Source organism: Parasteatoda tepidariorum, chromosome 3 (assembly GCF_982258835.1).
Source record: "Parasteatoda tepidariorum strain Cologne lab strain chromosome 3, Ptep-v5.0, whole genome shotgun sequence".
NCBI classification, from domain to species: domain Eukaryota; kingdom Metazoa; phylum Arthropoda; class Arachnida; order Araneae; family Theridiidae; genus Parasteatoda; species Parasteatoda tepidariorum.
This window is the reverse complement of record NC_141757.1, coordinates 111328765-111355302: the sequence shown is the minus strand read 5'-3', so window position 1 is coordinate 111355302 and position 26538 is coordinate 111328765. Positions and strand designations below refer to the sequence as shown.

At 31.8% G+C, this 26538-nt stretch overlaps 2 protein-coding genes across 2 annotated transcripts; both read left to right on the top strand.

The window, feature by feature from the left end:
• Positions 1–13783: 13783 nt before the first annotated feature.
• Positions 13784–16690, top strand: LOC147814174 (uncharacterized). Its single transcript, XM_087160242.1, has one exon. The coding sequence runs from the start codon at positions 13784–13786 to the stop codon at positions 16688–16690; it is 2907 nt and encodes a 968-aa protein (XP_087016368.1).
• Positions 16691–24127: 7437 nt separating this feature from the next.
• Positions 24128–26107, top strand: LOC147814173 (uncharacterized). Its single transcript, XM_087160241.1, has one exon. It carries the CDS (start codon positions 24128–24130, stop codon positions 26105–26107), a length of 1980 nt encoding a protein of 659 aa, XP_087016367.1.
• Positions 26108–26538: the final 431 nt, after the last annotated feature.

Here is a 26538-nt window from a genome sequence, read left to right as displayed (position 1 = left end):
CAATTCATCTGTGGCTCGGAATCAAATAGATTACTTATTCTGCAAACCTGCAGGCGGTTTATCAAACATATTAAAGTAATAATTAAAATCTTTTTTTCATTATATTAAGTTGAAATCTGTCGAAATTTGACGCAATATATTCATTCACTCAGGTCCTTATTTATAGAAAATGTTTTTTATGAATCACCTTTAATATATATTTTAAGAATCCTTGTCTAAAATGATGTAAAAAAATGTCCGTGTCAAAGGTGGGAAGCTGATAATTAATTTTAAAACAAAAAGGAAAGACAAAACATTAAAACTTGCTTGATTGCTGGTTTAAAGATATTATTTACTTTCGTAATCCTTTCTATTTTATCACTCAATTAAACACGCTTTACTGTTTATAATTCCCCTTTCTTTTAACAGAGTTTCATCTGTTTTCAAAAGGCGTTTTTTGCTAGCTCAAATAATTATTTTTGAGTTCTAATATATACATTTTTTACTCTATTTTTTTAATGAAAAATCATTAAAAACAGTATTTTAATTACATTGATTATAAAACACACTGTATGATTACTTTTTTTTAATTTTTAAATTTATTTACTTAATAACAGCACTAAGAGACTAATTGTGAAAATAATTTTAACAAAGAATATCATTTAATAAACACATTGTAAATGAAATACTTATTTTAAAACAAACGGTCGATAAAATCAAGGTAAAAATATCATACAAAGCGGATATTTTACATATGATAAACATCATATATGATATCATATTTTCAAAAATATGATAAACCATCAAGCAATCTTCGATTCTTAAATGTTTTGCACTTCTCAGTTAAAAAGGATTTAGCTGTAAACCATTCTGGCAGTTCAAATTAGCAAGTATTTCGAATTTTTCGAAAGGCAAAAAGGGTGCTACAGAATGCGATGTTGTGCTTTTGTCCAACTTACATTTTCTCCTTTTACATCTATTTTTAATTCCCACTTTTCGCAAAAGCGGTAAATCCTGCAATTGAAATTTGTTTGCAACTTTGAATTCGAAAGGAATAGTAAGGGGAAAAAATAAAGAAATTTCATTCGTGGCTTTTTATTTACTCCTGATGTTTCTTGGAAGTTCGTATTTCTCAAACTCTCTTAAAATCTATGTTTTTTATTATTTTGCTTAATAAGAGGATGTATGCTTTATATAAAAAACATTATGTACAGATGATATAAAGACATTCACAGATATAATTAATATTAAAAAAAAAATAGTTGTCTATCTTCTTAGTTTTTTCAAAAAATGGAATTAAATTTAAAATACATTTTATAAATTTCTTAAAAAAATTCTTTATCAATTATAATAAGCAGCAAACTATTTTTTTTCATACCTTCAAATTATTTCCGTAGTTTCTGAAGTGAAATAGATATTCCTGAAACAGCTTCCTTCCATCCTTTTCCCTACATTCTTTTCAACGCCTCCCACCATGTTGATCAAAAAGGAGAATTTAAACAACAGAATTTTTTAAGAGGTGCTCGAGTTACAAACTGTTGCCAAGCATGATTAGCATGGGGAGAAATAGTAGGAGCATTTGCATCGTTGCATTTCTAAAGCGCTGATAAATAAGTAAATTAACATGAAATTTCCTATGTTTCTACGTATTCAAGATTCGAGTCTTTCCTGTACTCCTCAATTGTACTCAAATATTGTAAATATTTGGACGGAATTTTGGCTAAATGTGGCTTAGGATGAAAAAGTAAATAAAATTTTTTACAGTGAATTTTTCAAATTTTCCTCTGAAAAATTAAGAGTTTCTCGAAAGGAGAAAAGTTATTTATTTTACCCGTAAATTTCTTCAGAGTGAAGGAAAGGGAAACATGCTCATTTGAGGTAGAAGATTAACTTAGGTGGTTTGCTCACTAAAATTAATGCGAATTGATTTTTCGCCGATATTTTTTTTATGTTCTACATAATGTAATTGCCTTCCACACCTCAACATAAATTTTTTTTTACGTTTCATTATGTGAGGGTTTCTTGATATTTCACCTCACTACCCTCAATAAAATATTATCCGAAATTGTATAAACATTTCTATCATTAAGGAGTGTTTTGAGGAAGAAGAAAGAGTGCGGGCAGAAGTTGGAATATGTAGAAACAAGTTGAAAAGCTGCAAAATAATACAAAAAAAAAAACTTTTATTTTATCAACTTATTTAACCAACAAAAAGGTATATTAATCGCTAAAAATCTTCTTGCTTACTATAATCTAAAATAATCTTCTCCTGCCCTCTAAATCAAATTAATAGTCATTAAATCATAAAAAAAAATTGCAATGAAACATAGGGAGATCTGCTTTCTCAAGAAGTGGTGTGTTCTAATTTCCTTTAAACCGTTCTTTATATGGCTAACCGTTAATTTATATGGCTAGCTCCCCACCTTTTGAGTCTAATTTATAATTGTAACGAAATTTGGTATAATTAGTTATTACCATTCATTTATACGGTCATTATAAAAAGCTTTCTAGCTCAATTTTGGAACGTACATCTTTTTTCCATTGCAGATACAACATCAGAATAAGAACACAAAGGTCTTAGGTTTGAACCCAGCTAGCCACTTTCTACTAGCCACTTTTTGCTAGCTACTAAGCGTAACTTAACAGTGAATTGTATTTTATTTTGTAGAATGTAGGCTGAGATGTAGTAGCGGTGGTCATATTTTGATTCAGAAGAATATTTTTTATTAAAATCAGTAAGAATTTTCTTAGGATTTTCATTGCTCATTGACTGATTAGAACTATTTATTTTTTCATTTAGAAAATTAAAAAAACGCAGGCTTTAAAAAGATTTTATTTGTTTCTCTGCTCTATAAGTAATATTTAATTCCATTTAAAAAGTTTGTAACTGAAAAAAGTGCGTAATTTGCTTAAAAACCTCTCCACTTTTTATCGTTTCAAATTTCAAACATTTTTAGTTTCAAAGTGTTAAAAAAATCATTTAAAAAATTCTTATAAAAATACTATATGCATTTAACATGCTCTGTTTTATTTATAGAATGAAATTTTCAATTTTTACTATTTGTATTATTTTTCAATCAAATCTCTCTCTCACTGTATATATTTCTTATTGAGCAACAAAAAGCCGAAAACTTCCAAATTATTGTAATAGTACTTGAGAGATCTGCTTTTCAAATACGGATGTTTTGTAACCAAAGCTGCATAGAGTTTTATTTCAAATCCCCTTTCATATAGCAGAGACACAGCTCCTTCTTAAATTAAAGGCTATGCAACGTTGACATGTTCAAAACCTTTCCCAGCATTTCGGTTCTCCAGGTAAAAGAATTTGCATTCGCATTTTTACGAACTAGAAGTGCAAGACTTACAATAAATTTGTTTTCAATTTATTTGTATTGCAACAAATCGAGCTTCAACTTTTAACTTAAGTGTTCGGTTTCTATAGGAGGATTATAGGTAAACTTTTTTCCTTGAAAAAAAAACTCTTATTCCTGTCAACAGATGAATGCAATAGGGATCTATGCTGCTTAAAAATTCTGTGAATTCTAGGTATTTTATTTGAAATAGAGAGCAAGAGGGAGTTATTTTTTTAGGAAATGATGTGGTTTTGGAAGTCAGTACAATACATTTGTCATTGGTAACTAGAAAAACTATCTTATCGTACTAGAGAAAGAGAGTAAAAATTTGACTATCATCAATTACTTTTGATCTACTTGTCTTATTTTCAAGTTCTAAAACATGCTATTTTGATCGTTCAAAGGAAAAATCTTAAATTTGATAAAAGCAGGCAATGTGTTAAGTTATGAAATAAGCTACAAAACGTTATTCATCTCCATAAAAATGTTTTTAATAGATTTTAATTTTTAATTTTCAAAATTTGAAGCGTATTTCAATCAGTAGAATATATTCCGAATACCTAAATTAGGTGTGTGGTCAAAAGTTTAAAACCTTTAAAGCATTGTTTTCTTTTTTTGCGTATTTTGTAACGCCTTAGAAAATATTTTAGAATATCTCACATTTTTTGCATGCAATGGTAAATATAGTTTTTCAAAAGACAAATCCGTGCAATGTATTATGATTTTTTTTAATATTTGTTTCTTTCATTGAATTAAAAAAAATTTCACAAATTTATTCAAAAGTAAAATTGCATACCACATGCTCCCTGGAATTCAGGTCAAGAAATCAGGCTGATTACTCCCTTTTCTGAAACTCTTCGATTTCGAGATAGTTTTTGATATCCATGAATGGCTCATGAGAGTTCTGAACTCAAAATAATTTTTGATGCCAATCTCTAGACTGTTTTTGATGATTCTCATATTAAGAATCATCAAAAACAGTCTAGAGACCTTTGAGTGATTGAGTCAATCGGGTTATTAATGAGAAGCTGGGGTATTCCGTCCCACTCCTGCATAAGAGCTCTTTCAAGTTCTTGGAAGGTTTGTGGGGGCTGTAGGTCGTCCAGCAATTTGTCTGCCTAGAATGTCCGAAACATGCTCGATTGAGTTCATGTCCGGAGAACAAGCTGGCCAATGCATTCGTGTAATCCCTTACTCCAAAAGAAAATCATTCACAAGTGAGCAATTGTCGTCCATTAACATGAAGTCATCTCCAATGGCTGCAGCTTAAGGGACTACAATATGTCTCAGGATCTCATCCCACATCAGCGAGCTGTCACAGCTCCATTTCGAATGATACGGAGAGGAGTGCGCCCATCAATGGAGATGCCAGCATTGAACACCACTTTCTCATCACCAATTTTACACTTTCGTGCACAAACGCAGGTTTGTATCTAGTACCACATTCCCTCCAGATGAAAATACGTCTATTTACAGGATGAACTAAAAAAAGGAGCTCGTCAGAGAAAAGAATATTTCGCCATTCATTTCTCCTCCAGTTCACGTGCTCTGTTGATCCCTCCCTGCAAGAGTGCCTTGCTGTTAACATGACGCACAACCATTAGTCGGTGAGCATGCAAACCTACAGCATGAGGGTGGTTTCGGACAGTTTGTGTTGAAACTGCTTTCTCAGAAGCCGAGTGAAGGCGTTGTTGAAGTAAGAGTGCTATTCTTATTTCTGTTACCCCGAGGCATTAGCGCTAAATAATGGCCCTGAATAGAGAGTTGTTGCACGTCTACGCCATTATCCGGCCTGCATTTCTAGTCTCCAGAAAACGGTTCCAGATCCTGGAAATCACACTTTGTGAAACTCCAATGTTTTCTGCTTCCCTGGCTTGGGTTCGGTCCCCCTCTCACTGGCCAACTACTCTCCACGCTTCTGATTCGGTTAAATGACTTCGATGAGACATCGCACTCATCGAAACCACGCGCTTACGGAATGTCGATCATTATTTTCCACATTGTCTAACATTAGGTTGGGAGCCAAATCAAATTCACTATTGCTAAAGAGTCATCTTCGACATCAAACTCAAAATTTGCATACTGCGAAGATTGCATTTGAAAAATATGCATTTGTGACACTCTTCTTTTATGCAATATATATATATTGCATAAAACATAAGAAGCATATATATATATACCCGGATGCCCCCTTTGGAGGCTGGACGTGGTTTAGCAATAATATATATATATATATATATATATATATATATATATATATATATATATATATATATATATATATATATATATATATATATATATATATATATATATATATATATATATATATATATATATATATATATATATATATATATATAATATATATACATACATATATATATATATATATATATATATATATATATATATATATATATTTATATATATATATATATATATATATAACATTGTGTACCATACATGTATATCTATACAGTCCCTGGCCAAATTATTAGACGTACTTTAGATTCCATGTAAAATCTTAATAATCAGGTGATACTACACAGCTTTATTGTTTTTACGCGACTGAAACCGGTTTGCACTTGTTTACGTTGATGCATCAATTGGTTTAATTAGACGATATATAATATAAATTAGACCATAAATAATATGAATATAGAATATTTATTATATCAGGTATTATATAAATATATTATAATAATTGGGCCAAATTATTAGACAAACTATGATATTCTGTGTAAAATCTTAATTATCAGGGGATACTATACAGCTTTATTGTTTTTACGCCACTGAAACCTGTTTGCACTTGCTTACGTTCGAGTATCAATTGGTTAACTTTGTAATGTATAAGTTAAAAATAAATACAAATAGGAAGTATATAAAAAATATCTTGAATAAAAATCACTACATGTAAGTTTAAATAAAAAAAGTATCGCATATATACTCGTACAAAACATGTAACTATTAAAATACTACGGTGCGTCTAATAATTTTGTCAAATTATTATAATATACATATATAATACCTGATATAATAAATATTCTATATTTATATAATAACCAGCCAGATGGCCGAGCAGTTAGCAAGCCTGACTGCGAAGCCAATGGCAGCGGGCTTGAATCCCCCTCTGGGCATATATGTTTCTCTCTATTTGTTGTCATCTGTTGTGCGTGATGTGTGAATGCGACCCACCCTATGAACGGGTATTTGTGGCAGTGTGGCGTGGGTAATGTTGCTCGCCTCCGTGACTTAGGTTCTCAGGTGCCGACTGAGTAACGTTAAATGAGCAACACTCCCGACATCTTCCTAGGTGAAAAACGAAAGTTCAGTACCTGCCGTTACGAGAAAAAAATATTTATATAACACTAGATGAATACCCGGTCTTCGCAATAAAGTAAAGAATCAATAAATCGGAGTAGTGAAACACTACGTCATGCTCACACAATTAAAGAGCTTGATGGAAGATCCAGGCAAGTGACTTTTTTAGGGGAATTAATGAATGACTGATTTTGCCTTCTTTTAAATCTTAACATTTCAAGTCACATAAAATTTTAGTGTGTTAGCATTATTTTTATTTCAAATTAGGAAGCAAGGTTTTATTTTTTATTTAATTTGGTTTTTTTAAAAATCAAAGCAAATAATTATTTGTACCTAACTTCTTCTAACCTCTACTAAAAGAATTACATATTCTTCCGCTAAATTTGCCATAAAATAGTTTTTTCACTCTGAAAATCTCACTTACCTTTTATTATTATATTAACTTACTGCTATATATGCTATAACCAAAATAGTATAAACTATCTTTGCTACCACTGAAAAAAATAATTTCTGAAACTACTGAAAACCCCGTGAAGAATTCTTATCGAAACTGCACTAATTAGCATAATACCACTAGTACATATTGCCGTCAATAGTACACAATAATTAAGCGTCATCTGTGAATGTTGATTTTCTACGGTTTTTCTAAACAAATTTTTTATTAAATTTTCCTCCTTTAACTTTGCTTAGCACATAACTTATTTTATTTTATTTCAATTAATACATATTATCAATATTAATAAAGCATTAGTGTCAGTAATAAGATGACAATTCAAAATGAATAAGTATCGTTTCTCCAATATTTTTGCTATGTTTTCGATCATTTTTTTATGTCAATTAACATAATACCACCATTAATTAAGTATCATTGATGATATCACGATTTCTTACTGTTCTTCTAGACAAATAAATATACTAACTTTTGCTTTCTAGTACATAGCTTATTTCTTTTATTTCGATATGCATATATTACCTAAATTAATTAAGCATCATCGGCGTCAATAATAATCTGGCTATTTTTTACATTTCATCTAAACAAATAAATAAAACATTCCCATTAATTTTGCCTTTAAATACAAAAATATTTTTTTCTGTTCAATTACCGTTATTTTAAATAAATAGCTTTTATAAATACGTCTTAAAAGAAATATAAATAAGAAAAATACTTGGTATCACCAAACTTTAAAAGTATAAATATGGTGAAGTAGCCCTCACGTGTTATACATATCCGATATCAGACAAGTTAAAAAGTATAAATTTGGTGACATAACCCTTGCGTGTTGCCACATAATGTCGTTCCTTGAATTTATCTGACATAGCGAATATAAAATAATTCGATGTTTAAAAACGAGCAATCAGTTATTTTTTTTATCAAATTGAGCTATAAGCTAGAAATTATCACTGATGTTATTCTTAAAATATGTGAAAAACTGAATTGTCTATATTTGAGAATGACTAACGTTTAACCAATCAAAAAATTCCATTCTTTTTTTCGCTCATTTCGTTCCAATATCAACAGTGACCTTCCTCGTGCTTAAAACTATCTGTATGCCAAGTTTCTTTGATTTTGATTGGATGGTTTAGGAATCTATAAAGGACACCCATACACAGCCATTCATTTATATATATATATATATCCATCCTTTAATTTACTGTTAAAATATTTATAAGTAGTGGGGAATTTTTTTTTTATTTCTGATTCTTTAAAATATTAATACACTGTCTTAGCTACCACTGTGAAAAATATGGTCTGAAGCTACGGACAACCCGTTGTAGAATTTTTATCAAAGCTAATTCACCAATTGCCATAATACCAGTAGTACATATTACAGTCAGTGATACATATGAATTAAGCGCCATCAGTGAATGGCTATTTTTCACGGTTTTCTTAAACGGATTTCCCATTTATCTTTCCTCCATGAGCTTGCTTTTTAACATATAACTTATTTTATTTAATTTCAATTAATATACATAAACAATATTAATAGAACATTAGTGTCAATAATAATACGCAGATTTTTACGGTAATCCAAAACGCGAATAAGTATCTTTTCTACTTATTTTTGCTTTTTAATTCAGAAGTTACTTTTTTTATTTCAATTAATACATATTACGAACATCAATTAATCATCATTGTCGTCAATGATAATATAACGATTTCTTATGGTTCTTCGAGAGAAACAAATACCTTTACTCCGTTTCTTTTGCATTCTAGAACATTGCTTATTTCTTTTAATTTAATATAAATATAGTACCTTAATTATAGCATCATTAGCGTAATTAAGCCTTATTGGCGTAGATTTTTAATGTTTCTCTTTAGGAAATTAGCACCGCTTTCCCAATAATTTTGCTTTTGAATACATATTTTTTAAAATTTCCATTTACGTTAGTTTAAAATAAGTAATTTTTGCGAAAAATGTTTAAAATAATTAATATAAATAAAATAAAAGAGCGTGGTCTCAGATAAAGTTTATATTTGGTGATGTTGAAGACGCGTGCTTCCAAGTAATGGTCATTTAATTTATCTGGCATAGCGAATATAAAATAATTAAATACCGGAATATGTTCAATAAACTATTTTTTGATCAAATAGATCGAAAGCAATTATCGCTGATGTGATCTTTGAAATAATTGAAAAATGTAATCCTTAAATTTAAAACAATGGCTGGTGCTTAACCTATCAAAAAATTCCATTTTGTTTTTCACTCATCCCGTTTCAAACCATGCGTCGTAGAATATTCTAACGTCGACAGTGAACTTCCTCGTACTTTGAACTATTTGAATGCCCAATTTTATAGCTTTCGGTCTAATGGTTTAGGAGTCTATTAAAAACACCCTCAGAAATTCACTTTTATAAATATAGATATCGTCCAATTCATCAGCTCGTCGAATTTATATTATGTATCGTCTAATTTAACCAATTAATACACGAGCTTCGTCAGGGAGATTATATTTGAAAATGATTTTATTTCACATATTAAAAAACATGTTTTGCTTTTTAAATTCAATTTCAGGATTTCGGGGGAGGGATGATGCCTTGAATAAAATCGTTTTATTTTTCCTGAGATGTTCTATTTCTTTCTTCTTCAACAGATTTTAAACAGCAGATTTACAACAACAACAGATTTTAAACAGAATTTAGGGTATACTTTTAAGGCCAAAAATTTAACAATTCTGAATGATAGAGGGATTTACTATAATAAATAAACAATGGAGTTTTTTGTTTAAGTTTTCATTTTTTCTATATCATAAAAATTAAAAATTTCCAAGATACGAGAGAGAACATGTGTGTTTAATTGAGACAAGCTTAGTTTTTTCTAAAATTTCCCTTACACGAACAAAAAAATAACAATAATAATAATAAAATAGAAGAAATGTTACCAACAATAAGTTTTGATCAGAGAAATTGATTCCAGCCGTTAAAATTCGCATCATATTTCTGCTGAAATATCAATTAATAAAAATTAAAATTGTGTACAGGTATTTTATCCAACAAAGACTGCTTACGATTGGTATAATACGAAGCTAGAAATAATAAAAAAAAAGGGAGATGAGGAATAGTGGCTTTTCCTGACATATCAGAATTGAGTGGAGCGCATTTATGATACTCTCTCATAGTTTGGCTCTAGTGCAGAGTAGTTGTTAAGGAGGGCAGCGTCATCATCATCACCAAACCATGGCGAAGCACCTAGTCCCATATTTAGGGCACTATCTTTTAACGGCCATGGTTGGAATGCCACGTAATTTTGACCGTTACCAGATGACGTAATCAGCACATGAGCTGGTACCCCTCTGTTGGGTTTTGTTGAGAGCAAATCAGACTGAAAGTCACGTAGAACAAACTGAAAACTTAACTTTTATTTACATCAAAAAGAATATAAAAACAATAAGATGTTGCCAGCACAGGAAACTCAAACTATCTAACTAATCTCGAACTCAAACCTCAACATCCTCCCCACCCTGGTCGACCTCGAGGGGGATGACCAGAGCTACCGGACGGGTTATATTGTGACCATTAACTCTCAGCTCACAGGATCTTATTTTTCCATCTCGTCCTTCATGCAAGTTCACCACTCTAGCTTTCTTCCACATGTGACGTGGTCGGACATCTTCTTGTAGAAGTACAATATCGCCAATTCGAACGTTAATGATATTGTCCTGATTGCGCTTGACAACTATTAGGCGTTCCCACCAGCCTCCCCACCAAGCCGCTCGTGGGGCGATGAATTTCCAAGCTATGCCACTTTGGGCATAATATTGCTGAGTTTTAGCTGATGACAGAACTTGCCATAATAGAATCAAGTCCTTATTTGCTGCATGAAAAGTGGTAGCATTGTCGGTATAGATTGTGTGTGGGAGTCCTCTGCGGCCAACAAAACGTTGTAGTGCCAAAAGAAATTTGTCTGTGGTAAGATCCGACACAAGTTCGATGTGTAATGCACGTGTTGTTGCACAAGTAAATAGTGTTATGTAGGCTGTGTCTCTTGATTTCAAACATCGAATATTCACGGGTCCAGCAAAATCAATTCCTGTGGTAGTAAATGGAGCAGAAGGTACAATTCTTTCAGGAGGTAAAGGAGCTTCGATTTGTTTTCCGTATTTCGCTTTGGACAGCTTGCAAGGTAGGCATTTGTGAATAACTTGCTTTATAGCTTGACGTCTGTGGCAACTCAAGCCACGAATAAGGTTAAATCCCCACAAAAGGGATTTCTACTAGGCGTCTTCCCTAACCGAGGGAGAATTCAATCAGAATGAAACTTGAACTGGCGAGATAAACATCTCGTGGAATCGGAAAATCCGATTTGAATGTATAATGCATAATCAGGAAAATTTTATGTTTATTTGTGTTTATGTTTAGTGTTCCTATTGTTATGTTTAATAAATATATAAAAAGGACAAATTTGGAAAATCATTACAACCTTCAATGGACAGGATATCACTATTGAATAACGCTACCTAAAGGCTTGATAAAATAAATATTACAATGGTGACCAACGGACGTTATCTAGTATGGAATTAGGAAATTGTGGTGATTTATAAATTACGAATCTATGAAACTATTACGAGGAATCTATGAATTACGAACATTCATTCATTGGCACGGAATAAATATTTTTGATGAAAATATCTTCAGATAGTGAAACGCTGAGATTTGAGGTAGGTCCATTTTTCTTTGTTGCAATTTATTGAATTCTTTAACAAAAAAATGGATTTAGAACGAATTAAGGAGAAACGAAAAAGGTTAAGAATTTCATTTAGTAAGCATTTAACTAAGATAGAAAATACGATAGGAATTGAAATTTCGAATGAATATACGAAAGAAATGAAAGTGAATGAGCTTTTGAGCTTAAAATCTCAGCTCACAGAAAAATTAAATGATTTAATTAAAGCTGATGATGAAGTGCAGTTAAAAATTGAAATAGAGGATATGGCAGCTGAAATAGATTTAAGTGAAGAATATAAAGATAAGGGTATTGAAGCGAAATCGAAAATAGAAAGGAATTTAGAAAATTTAATTGTTAAACCACAAGGTGTAATTCAGATAAGCGAGACAAATGTCGCGGCAAATGTAAATAACTCTGTTCAGTTTGTATCACATAACGTGCAAAATACTTCTAACGTTCAAAACGAAATTAAAAATATTGTCAAACTCCCGAAACTAAATATTCAAACTTTTTACGGTGATTGTAGTTATTTTTTAGATTTTTGGAATTCTTTTGAAGTTGCAATACACAATAATACTTCATTATCGAAAATAGAAAAGTTTACATATCTAAAATCCTATCTAGGAGGAGTTGCATTAAGTGCAGTATCGGGATTTTCACTCACGGATCAAAATTATGACGCGTCAATACAATTGCTGAAAGATAGATTTGGGCGAACTGATATTATAATGTCAACACATATGCATAAACTGTTATTAATAGATCCTGTTAAATCTTGTAATAATATTGTTGGATTAAGAAAAATGTATGACGCAATAGAAATCCAAATTAGATCTTTACAATCGTTAGGAGTAGCTGCAGGAACTTATAGTAATCTCCTATGCCCAGTAATTCTACAAAAATTACCCGAAGAATTGAATTTAAATTTTAATCGGCAACGTAAAACAGATTAATTATTCGATATTTCTTCGTTGCTTCAATTTATTAAAGATGAGGTAAATTGCAGAGAAGCAGCATTATTATTAGCGAATCCTAAAAATGCAACTGTTAGAGATTATTCATTTAAAAATAAAACAGATCAAAGTTACCCTAATAGGCCTCATTATTCGAACACCAAAAGGAATGATTATTTAGGCAATAAATCTAGCGCCGCAGTTTTAGCTGCACACATCGAAGAACGATATTCACATCCTCATAAATTTGACTCTTACGCGAAAACAAATTACAATTCAAAGCGAAACTTTAATACTTCCTATTATGATAGACATGTGAATAATTTAAAATGCATTTTCTGTTCTAAAAATCATATGAGTCACGATTGCTTGTTAAATGTGTTTGAGAAGAAGAAAGCTTTAATGTCTAAGGGCTTATGTTTTATATGTTTTCAAAATCATTTAAGTAAATTTTGTGATAGGAATTATCAAAAATGCAAACATTGTAATTCTTCTTCTCATAACTCTCTAATTTGTAATGGGAACGAACATAATGAAAGAAAAAATGTTTCGGCGCCAGCGGTTGACGCCGTACAAGGGGGGGAAAGGGGGAATCCCAGAAACTCAAAATGCTATATCGTCTATGATTTCTCTTTCTTCTAAAGAAAATAAAATAAAGAAGAGCACTTCTAATTCGATCTTATTGCAAACTTTTTCGGCGGAAAGCAAAACAAAACAAGGAGTTAATATTCAATTGCGTTGTATGTTAGACGGAGGGGCGAATAAATCTTTCGTTTTAAGAGAAATAGCTGAGTCATTAAATTTTGAAGTGATTAATAAAGAATCATTAATTATTTATACATTCGGAAATGAAATCGCAGAAAAGCGCACATATGATGTGGTCGAAATAACATTACAAAGTATAAAAAATTCAAATCGAAAGATAAAAATACAAGCGGTGGTAATCGACTCGATTACTTCGGCACAAATTAAAATTCCGTCACAATGGGTTAGAAATATTGCTATAGAAATGGGGATTGAATTAGCTGATGTTAGTACCTCCAGTAAAATACATGTTTTAATTGGTTCGGATTACATATCACAAATTTTAGGTGAAAGGAACGTAAGAATTAGTAAAAGATTGATCGCAGTGGATAGTATTTTTGGAGCTTTACTACAAGGACAGGATAAAGAATCCAATTCACCGGAGGTGCCAGTCAATCATTTATTTGTTGAAAATGAAGAATTAGATTGTGATAGGATTAAGAATTTGTGGTCATTGGATGCAATCGGGATAAATGCAGATAAAGAACTATCTCCGTCAGATAAAGAAATTTTGGAATCGTTTGAACAAAATACGACATATTCAAATAAAAGATACGAAACTCGATTATTATGGAGGGCGGATAATAGAGAATTGAACAGTAATTATGAAATTGCAAAACGTCGTTTATTTAGTTTAAACAAAACATTCGAGAGAAATAAGGGATTATATTTAAAATACGATGAGATCATAAATGAGCACGTAAGGGAAGGAATTGTTGCAAGGGTAGAAATGGATTTAGATAAAAATATAAATACAGGTTATTTTCTCCCACATCACGCTGTAGTACGCGAACAAAAGGACAGTACAAAGGTTAGGGTAGTCTTCGATGGTTCTTCAAAGGGTAAAGGGGAATTGTCATTAAACGATTGTTTAGATTGCGGTCCAAACTTAAACCCGGATTTACTAAAAATTATTTTGAGGTTCAGATTGCACAAAATTGCAATTTGCGCTGACATTCAGCGTGCATATTTGGAAGTAGGGGTCGCAGAACAAGATAGAGAATTTTTAAAATTTTTGTGGATAAAAGAAAAGGGTCCTAATCTCGATCTCAGCAATCACAATGTCCAAACACTTCGATACAAAAGGGTTACATTTGGAGTTAAGTGTGGTTCATTTTTGTTGTCAGCAACAATAAGATTACACATAGAAAAATATCGCAAAGACTATGGTGAAGCGTGTGAAATGCTCCATGAACTCTATGTAGATGATATGATCGACGGAACTTCTGACGTGCAGGATGCCTTTCGTTTGAGTAAGGAGATGATATTTATTCTTGGACAAGCTAGCATGAATCTACGTAGATGGACAATAAATTCTCCGATTCTTAGCGAAGCATGGAAACAAGCTTTTATAGATTGCCGAGAAACATCTCAAGAACTAGGCGTACCTTTAAAGATTTTGGGACTTATCTGGAACAATGTTGAGGACAACATTAGATTCGACATTCGACAGTTTGAAAAGCTGAGATTGTGCAAGGCGATAACTAAACGAATTATCTTGGCAGCAGGCGGTATGCTTTTTGATCCCATTGGACTAATGAACCCCTTCAGTATTAGAATAAAGCTTTTGTTACAACAGATTTGGGAAAAGGGCATTTCATGGGATGAGTGTGTTCCCACTGAAATAAAGGACACATTTATTGATTGGTATAACGAATTAAAGATAATTCGAAACTTGGAAATACCTAGGCAATATTTCGAAGAACTGGATTGGGAGTCATTAGAGATTCATATTTTTTCCGATGCAAGCCCTAAATGTTATGGAGCTGTAGCTTATTTCCGGATGAACAATATTACGAGCTTTATAATGTCTAAATCTCGCCTAGCCCCTTTAAAGAAGCTTACTTTACCGAGGTTAGAGCTGATGGGAGCATTAATTTCCGCAAGAATTGGAAATTATCTTAAAGACACTTTCTCTAAGTTAAATGAGAAAAGAATATTTTACTGGACAGACTCTACAATTTGCCTACACTGGATCAAGGGACAATCCGATGATTGGAAGCAGTTTGTTAGAAACAGAGTGATAGAAATAAAGGAAAAAACCAATCCGGATCATTGGCATCATTGTAGCGGAAAAGATAACCCTGCAGATAAACTTACACGAGGAATGAATGCACAAGCTCTTTTAAACGATACTGTTTGGTTATCGGGACCTCCATGGCTAAAGGAAAGGAATATCCCATACGATGAAAGCGCCTCTTGTCCTGACTTGCATAACGTTGTAGGAGAGAGACGAAAAGTTGTAACTTTACTTTTAAAAACTGTATCTATTCAGCCGTTACTGAATCTTGATAATTATAGTGACCTAAACAAAGTTTTCAGAATTACAGGATACATATTTCGTTTCATTCATAACTGTAAGGCAGCGCACGAAAAGAGAATAGGAGCAATCACAGCGAGTGAACTAACCAACGCGGAAACTTACTGGATTAAAGTTGTGCAACGAATTGAATTTGAAATGGAATACCTGGATTTAAAAAACAATAGTCCCATACATCCAAATTCGAAATTATACGATTTAAATCCAATTTTGTCAGCTGATGATTTAATAGCCTTAAAAGGAAGGTTACAAAATTCAGATTTCGATGTTCAATCAAAGCACCCAATTATCATCCCAAATAAGACGAAATTTACAGAACTTTTAATATTTAAAGAACATAAAAACTTGTGTCACTCGGGTGTTTCGGATACACTTACACAATTGAGAGAACGATTTTGGATAATCCGAGGGAGGCAAGCTGTAAAAACTTGTTTGAATAAGTGCTTTAAGTGTAGACGATTTAAAGTTAAACATGGAATTCAGGTAGTTGCTCCATTACCTGCAAATAGAACTTGTGAAGCCAATCCATTTGAAGTTGTAGGCATCGACTTTGCTGGTCCTGTGTACTCAAAGGACCATGATAAAATTTACATCGCATTATTTACATGTGCTGTAACGCGAGCAGTACACCTAGAAGTTGTGTCGAGTTTAAGTACAGAACATTTTCTTTTGTCATTCAGACGATTTATCTCCAGAAGAGGCATTTGCCGGATTGTAAACTCTGATAATGCTTTAACTTTTAAAAGTGCTGACATTGAACTCAAGAGACTATACATCAGAGTTGGCCGTTGATTACAGTAATCGATTACAACTGTAATTGATTACAGAGAATTACAGCTATGTAATCAATTACTTGTAATCACGATTACAAGTAATCAATTACTTGTAATCGTGATTACAACTTTCAAAAAATTTTGATTACAGCTGTAATCATGATTACAATTTTGATTACAGTAATCAATTACTTGTAATCACGATTACAAGTAATCAATTACTTGTAATCGTGATTACAACTTTAAAAAAATTTTGATTACAGCTGTAATCATGATTACAATTTTGATTACAGTAATCAATTACTTGTAATCATGATTACAAGTAATTGCGATTACAAGTAATCACTACAAAAACGATTACAAGTAATTATGATTACAAGTAATCAAAATATATGATTACATGTAATCATGATTACATGTAATTTGATTACATGTAATTGTGATTACTTGTAATCAAACTATACGATTACAAGTTATTACGATTGTATACTATAGTTAAATTTTTTATGTAAGTATTCATGTGTTTACATATTTTTATGTACATAGAATGTACGCACGCATGAACGTACAATTTGCGATTTCTATACATACAATGTATGCACAAACGTTGTTTGTACGTACAATGTTCATAATTATATTGTAATATGCTTAATGCAATGCGCATATGCGTAGTACATATAATTATGCATTTATGATACATGTACGCATGTATGTTAGTTTGTACAAAAAGACAATGTTTTGTATCTTTGTATACATAGACAATGTATGTATGAACGTATATGAAAATAATGTTTATGCGTTTGCATGCTTTTATGTACTTAAGTGCATATATTGTATAAATTTACGATAATAGCACGTATATACAATGTACGTTTGTATAAAAAATTGTACGTATTTGCGTACAATATGTAAAAACGTTATTTAAAGGTACAATATATGCACATAGTTGCGTAAATAAAATACGTACATGTATACATGCATATTTATATGTACATCGATATATGTGCACGCAAAGTATGTACTTATGTACAACTTACGTATGTACTTGTATAACTACATACTTTGCTAATACTTATGCGCATGTAATGCATGGATGTACAAAAAAATAGTTATATGCACAATGTATGCATGTGCATACAACGTATACATGTACATAATTAAAGTAATGTACAAATACGTGCGTACATTTAAATATATGTAATTACAATATACACATACATTGTGCATACATTAAAAAAATTTATATGAGTAAAGTTATTAAAATTTGTTTTAAAATTATTCTAAGGTATATGAAACTCGACCTCATATTTTTTAGAAAGCAAACGATAATTTTATTTGGAATTTCTAAATATTAATTCCACACATAAAATTTACCATTTTTCTTACCATTTAAAAAATTTCTATGAATCATGCATTATGTTATAAAAAAAATAAATCTGTATTGTCAAACATTTCATGAAAATACCTGAAAATAATTTTTTATTCAGAGAATTTCAAAATGATATAGAACAATTAAAGCTGAAAACTAAATTTAAATATCGTTTGATTTTGTCATTTAACTTGCTTGAGTCATTAAAAGTTAACTTACATGCATTTTATTTATTGCATTGTACACATATTTAGACATAAATGTAATGTACATATGTATACATGTAATGTATGTACGCATGTACAATGTATGTACATACATTCATGTATTGTACGTGCATATATAGTACACATGGATATGCATACATGGAACATACGTGTATTGTACATGTGTGGATACATTCATTGTACATATATACATTGCACCATATGCATAGATAGGGATAGCATGCATGTACACATGTAAAATTTGTACGAAAGAATTATGCCCAATATATTTATGCACATACGTACTGTATATGTACACACATATGTACATTATATGAACATTATATGTTCATTTCATCATATGTACATTATATGAATATACATCTGTACGCTCTATGTATATACATCTGTACGCTATATGTATATACATCTGTACAATATATGCATCTCAAATGTGTGTATGTACGTACGTTATGCATGTCGAATGCATGTATGAATATATGTGAAATATAAATACGCCCAATGTACGTACAATAGTTCACAAATGTATTATGCATATTTGGATACTTACATTGAGCATGAACATATTATGTACATGTACATAAATACACTGGACATGCATATCATGTACATGTATACATACATATATTGTACATCCTACAGATATATCTATATAGTACATGCATACATATATTGTACTGTTCATAAATAAATTGCACATACATGCATGGGACATACATTGTAAAGACAATGTATATATGTTCGTACAAACACAAGTACTTGTATATACATGCGTACATGAACATAGATATACATTTTACATACACAAATATTTGCATAAAATGCATATATTCATTGTGTATAAATGTACATGCCTACATTGTTTGCACACACATACGTAATTATTATCTATATACATACGTACATATATTTTATACCTACAATATAAGTGTATGTACATGTGTGTGATACTAAAATGTCTGAACATATGCACTAGATAAAATCATATGTACATACATTTCAGTTACATTCATTTGTACGTATACAAATACGTACAAAATGCAATACATGTTAATACGTGCAAAATGTATCATTATAAAATACATTCTACTATCTACTGTAAAATATAATCATTTATAAGAATACAATAGTCTTGTAATCGTGTAATTAGATTACATGTAATCATAATTACATGTAATCAAATTACATGTAATCATATATTTTGATTACTTGTAATCATAATTACTTGTAATCGTTTTTGTTGTGATTACTTGTAATCGCAATTACTTGGAATCATGATTACAAGTAATTGATTACTGTAATCAAAATTGTAATCATGATTACAGCTGTAATCAAAATTTTTTGAAAATTGTAATCATGATTACAAGTAATTGATTACTGTAATCGACTATGTAATCATGATTACAGCTGTAATCAAACTTTGTAATCACGATTACAAGTAATTGATTACTGTAATCAATATTGTAATCATGATTACAGCTGTAATCAAAATTTTTGAAAATTGTAATCATGATTACAAGTAATTGATTACTGTAATCAAAAATTGTAATCGATTACATTTTTGGCCAACTCTGCTATACATGAACATTAATGAACTCGAAGTTCAGAACTATTTTAGCAAAAAGGGTATAGAGTGGCAGTACATCGTTGAACGTGCTGCATGGTGGGGAGGATACTGGGAGTGAATGGTTCGAATAACAAAAATTGCATTAAAGAAAATTTTAGGGAAATCATTTGTTTCATTTGAAGAATTGCAAACTATTTTGGCAGAAATTGAAGCTATAATTAATTCGCGTCCATTAACGTATGTTTATAATGAACCTAATGAACCATTCCCTCTCACTCCTGCTAACTTTTTAACTGGAAGAAGATTAACAGCCTTACCTAATTGGTCAGGTAATGCAAATTTTGAATTATTTAAAGGTAAAAGGGATTTGATAAAAAGATTTTTGTATAGGGAAAAGATTCTAAATAATTTTTGGAAAAGATGGAAAAAGGAATATCTTCTTCTGTTAAAAGGTGCAAATTTCAACAAACATGTAAATGTAAACATTGAATTTAATGTAAATGATATAGTTTTAATAGGTGACGAGAAAATACCAAGACAACTTTGGAAGTTAGGAAGAATTCTTGAATGCCACAATTGTCGAGATGGCAAGGTAAGATCAGTCTCTGTGAAAACATCTTCAGGGGTCATAAGACGCCCAGTACAGTTATTGTATAATTTAGAAATTGCATCAAATGAGTGAGTAACAAATTACAAGTTGATTATGAATAAGTGACTGTTTTTATTCTAATTCGAATTTATGTTTTTTTTTTCTGATATTGTTTTCATAAATTTTTGTATGATTCATTATTTATGTCGTGAATTGTTAATTTGGTAGTTTAATGTAGAATTAGTATTAGTATAATTTTAAATTGTATTTGTAAATTGTTTTTGAACTCTCTTTCGGGGCGGGAGGATGTGGCAACTCCAGCCACGAATAAGGTTAAATCCCCACAAAAGGGATTTCTACTAGGCGTCTTCCCTAACCGAGGGAGAATTCAATCAGAATGAAACTTGAACTGGCGAGATAAACGTCTCGTGGAATCGGAAAATCCGATTTGAATGTATAATGCATAATCAGGAAAATTTTATGTTTATTTGTGTTTATGTTTAGTGTTCCTATTGTTATGTTTAATAAATATATAAAAAGGACAAATTTGGAAAATCATTACAACCTTCAATGGACAGGATATCACTATTGAATAACGCTAATTAAAGGCTTGATAAAATAAATATTACAACGTCCTCTTAAAATCCAGAAGGTTGAACGTAACTCGGACAGGATTATACGCACACCTAAGTGGTGGAGTCGTATGTGTGTATGCTGGATCAAAAGGTGGACAAAATAGTGTTTACCATCGAGCAATAAAGGGTGTCGAGTGTCAGAAGAAATGTTTGAAAATTGCAGCCTTCCCCCAAGGCGCAAATAGTTATCTTCAAGAAAGGGATTGAAACAGGAAATTTTGGATTTTTTCGGCAGGGGAAGTTTATCTTTTAAGGCATTTATTTCAGCTGAGAAACATTGATTCTGTACAGTCTGTATCCAATAGTTTTTAGCTTTCTCTATTTCATTACAACTCAGTTCATGAGTTATGCGTTGCTGTGTCTTACAGTTGTATACAAAACGTAGTATCCAGGCAGTCACACGAAGAAGTTTCGTGTAAGAACTATAACGAGATATATCTATGATGGGTTCTGTAGTTGCAACGTAGGAGGATTGAAATTTGGTTTTTCGTGATTCAGCGTCAACTAAAGGCTGTGTACGTGTAGATAAAACTTTGATAGGCCAAGCTTCTGGATCATGTTTTAGCCATTTCGGGCCGTGCCACCAAGATTCTAAAATCGATAACTGTGATATAAAGGTACCACGAGTAAGATGATCCGCTGGGTTTGTGGCAACTCAAGCCACGAATAAGGTTAAATCCCCACAAAAGGGATTTCTAGTAGGCGTCTTCCCTAACCGAGGGAGAATTCAATCAGAATGAAACTTGAACTGGCGAGATAAACATCTCGTGGAATCGGAAAAATCCGATTTGAATATATAATGCATAATCAGGAAAATTTTACGTTTATTTGTGTTTATGTTTAGTGTTCCTATTGTTATGTTTAAATAAATATATAAAAAAAGGAAAATTTGGAAAATTATTACGGAAATACGGACATGCTATCACGATTGAATAACTCAACCTAAAGGCTTGATAAAATAAATATTGCATGGTGACCAACGGACTTGATAGTATGGAATTATGAAATTGTGAAATGTGAATTACGAACATTCATTCATTGGCACGGAATAAATATTTTTGATGAAAATATCTTCAGATAGTGAAACGCTGAGATTTGAGGTAGGTCCATTTTTCTTTGTTGCAATTTATTGAATTCTTTAACAAAAAAATGGATTTAGAACGAATTAAGGAAAAACGAAAAAGGTTAAGAATTTCATTTAGTAAGCATTTAACTAAGATAGAAAATACGATAGGAATTGAAATTTCGAATGAATATACGAAAGAAATGAAAGTGAATGAGCTTTTGAGCTTAAAATCTCAGCTCACAGAAAAATTAAATGATTTAATTAAAGCTGATGATGAAGTGCAGTTAAAAATTGAAATAGAGGATATGGCAGCTGAAATAGATTTAAGTGAAGAATATAAAGATAAGGGTATTGAAGCGAAATCGAAAATAGAAAGGAATTTAGAAAATTTAATTGTTAAACCACAAGGTATATATCAGATAAGCGAGACAAATGTCGCGGCAAATGTAAATAACTCTGTTCAGTTTGTACCACATAACGTGCAAAATACTTCTAACGTTCAAAACAAAACTAAAAATATTGTCAAACTCCCGAAACTAAATATTCAAACTTTTTACGGTGATTGTAGTTATTTTTTAGATTTTTGGAATTCTTTTGAAGTTGCAATACACAATAATACTTCATTATCGAAAATAGAAAAGTTTACATATCTAAAATCCTATCTAGGAGGAGTTGCATTAAGTGCAGTATCGGGATTTTCACTTACGGATCAAAATTATGACGCGTCAATACAATTGCTGAAAGATAGATTTGGGCGAGCTGATATTATAATATCAACACATATGCATAAACTGTTATTAATAGATCCTGTTAAATCTTGTAATAATATTGTTGGATTAAGAAAAATGTATGACGCAATAGAAATCCAAATTAGATCTTTACAATCGTTAGGAGTAGCTGCAGGAACTTATAGTAATCTCCTATGCCCAGTAATTCTACAAAAATTACCCGAAGAATTGAATTTAAATTTTAATCGGCAACGTAAAACAGATGAATTATTCGATATTTCTTCGTTGCTTCAATTTATTAAAGATGAGGTAAATTGCAGAGAAGCAGCATTATTATTAGCGAATCCTAAAAATGCAACTGTTAGAGATTATTCATTTAAAAATAAAACAGATCAAAGTTACCCTAATAGGCCTCATTATTCGAACACCAAAAGGAATGACTACTTGGGCAATAAATCTAGGGCCGCAGTTTTAGCTACACACATCGAAGAACGATATTCACACCCTCATAAATTTGACTCTTACGCGAAAACAAACTACAATTCAAAGCGAAACTTTAATACTTCCTATTCTGATAGGCATGTGAATAATTTAAAATGCATTTTCTGTTCTAAAAATCATATGAGTCACGATTGCTTGTTAAATGTGTTTGAGAAGAAGACAGCTTTAATGTCTAAGGGCTTATGTTTTATATGTTTTCAAAATCATTTAAGTAAATTTTGTGATCGGAATTATCAAAAATGCAAACATTGTAATTCTTCTTCTCATAACTCTTTAATTTGTAATGGGAACGAACATGATGAAAGAAAAAATGTTTCGGCGCCAGCGGTTGACGCCGCGCAAGGGGGGAAAGGGGGAATCCCAGAAACTCAAAATGCTATATCGTCTATGATTTCTCTTTCTTCTAAACAAAATAAAACAAAGAGGAGCGCTTCTAATTCGATCTTATTGCAAACTTTTTCGGCGGAAAGCAAAACAAAACAAGGAGTCAATATTCAATTGCGTTGTATGTTAGACGGAGGGACGAACAAATCTTTCGTTTTGAGAGAAATAGCTGAGTCATTAAATTTAGAAGTGATTAATAAAGAATCATTAATTATTTATACATTCGGAAATGAAATCGCAGAAAAGCGCACATATGATGTGGTCGAATTAACATTATAAAGTATAAAAAATTCAAATCGAAAGATAAAAATACAAGCGGTGGTAATCGACTCGATTACTTCGGCACAAATTATCATTCCGTCACAATGGGTTAGAAATATTGCTATAGAAATGGGGATTGAATTAGCTGATGTTAGTACCTCCAATAAAATACATGTTTTAATTGGTTCGGATTACATATCACAAATTTTAGGTGAAAGGAACGTAAGAATTAGTAAAAGATTGATCGCAGTGGATAGTATTTTTGGAGCTTTACTACAAGGACAGGATAAGGAATCCAATTCACCGGAGGTGCCAGTCAATCATTTATTTGTTGAAAATGAAGAATTAGATTGTGATAGGATTAAGAATTTGTGGTCATTGGAAGCAATCGGGATAAATGCAGATAAAGAACTGTCTCCGTCAGATAAAGAAATTTTGGAATCGTTTGAACAAAATACGACATATTCAAATAAAAGATACGAAACTCGATTATTATGGAGGTCGGATAATAGAGAATTGAATAGTAATTATGAAATTGCAAAACGTCGTTTATTTAGTTTAAACAAAACATTCGAGAGGAATAAGGGATTATATTTAAAATACGATGAGATCATAAATGAGCACGTACGGGAAGGAATTGTTGAAAGGGTAGAAATGGATTTAGATAAAAATATAAATACAGGTTATTTTCTCCCACATCACGCGGTAGTACGCGAACAAAAGGACAGTACAAAGGTTAGGGTAGTCTTCGATGGATCTTCAAAGGGTAAAGGGGAATTGTCATTAAACGATTGTTTAGATTGCGGTCCAAACTTAAACCCGGATTTACTAAAAATTATTTTGAGGTTCAGGTTACACAAAATTGCAATTTGCGCTGACATTCAGCGTGCATATTTGGAAGTAGGGATCGCAGAACAAGATAGAGAATTTTTAAAATTTTTGTGGATAAAAGAAAAGGGTCCTAATCTCGATCTCAGCAATCACAATATCCAAACTCTTCGATACAAAAGAGTTACATTTGGAGTTACGTGTAGTTCATTTTTGTTGTCAGCAACAATAAGATTACACATAGAGAAATATCGCAAAGACTATGGTGAAGCGTGTGAAATGCTCCATGAACTCTATGTAGATGATATGATCGACGAAACTTCTGACGTGCAGGATGCCTTTCGTTTGAGTAAGGAGATGATATTTATTCTTGGACAAGCTAGCATGAATCTACGTAGATGGACAATAAATTCTCCGATTCTTAGCGAAGCATGGAAACAAGCTTTTATAGATTGCAGAGAAACATCTCAAGAACTAGGCGTACCTTTAAAGATTTTGGGACTTATCTGGAACAATGTTGAGGACAACATTAGATTCGACATTCGACAGTTTGAAAAGCTGAGATTGCGCAAGGCGATAACTAAACGAATTATCTTGGCAGCAGGCGGTATGCTTTTTGATCCCATTGGACTAATGAACCCCTTCAGTATCAGAATAAAGCTTTTGTTACAACAGATTTGGGAAAAAGGCATTTCATGGGATGAGTGTATTCCCACTGAAATAAAGGACACATTTCTTGTTTGGTATAACGAATTAAAGATAATTAGAAACTTGGAAATACCTAGGCAATATTTCGAAGAGCTGGATTGGGAGTCATTAGAGATTCATATTTTTTCCGATGCAAGTCCTAAATGTTATGGAGCTGTAGCTTATTTCCGGATGAAGAATATTACGAGCTTTATAATGTCTAAATCTCGCCTAGCCCCTTTAAAGAAGCTTACTTTACCGAGGTTAGAGCTGATGGGAGCATTAATTTCCGCAAGAACTGGAAGTTATCTTAAAGACACTTTCTCTAAGTTAAATGAGAAAAGAATATTTTACTGGACTGATTCTACAATTTGCCTACACTGGATCAAGGGACAATCCGATGATTGGAAGCAGTTTGTTAGAAACAGAGTGATAGAAATAAAGGAAAAAACCAATCCGGATCATTGGCATCATTGTAGCGGAAAAGATAACCTTGCAGACAAACTTACACGAGGAATGAATGCACAAGCTCTTTTAAACGATACTGTTTGGTTATCGGGACCTCCATGGCTAAAGGAAAGGAATATCCCATAGGATGAAAGCGCCTCTTGTCCTGACTTGCATAACGTTGTAGGAGAGAGACGAAAAGTTGTAACTTTACATTTAAAAACTGTATCTATTCAGCCGTTACTGAATCTTGATAATTATAGTGACCTAAACAAAGTTTTCAGAATTACAGGATACATATTTCGTTTCACTCATAACTGCAAGGCAGCGCACGAAAAGAGAATAGGAGCAATCACAGCGAGTGAACTAACCAACGCTGAAACTTACTGGATTAAAGTTGTGCAACGAATTGAATTTGAAAAGGAATACCTGGATTTAAAAAACAATAGTCCCATACATCCAAATTCGAAATTATACGAGTTAAATCCAATTTTGTCAGCTGATGATTTAATAGCCTTAAAAGGAAGGTTACAAAATTCAGATTTCGATGTTCAATCAAAGCACCCAATAATCATCCC

Coding starts and splice junctions, on each gene's coding strand:
- LOC147814174 (XM_087160242.1), top strand. CDS start 13,784: ATGGGGATTGAATTAGCTGATGTTAGTACCTCCAGTAAAATACATGTT.
- LOC147814173 (XM_087160241.1), top strand. CDS start 24,128: ATGGGGATTGAATTAGCTGATGTTAGTACCTCCAATAAAATACATGTT.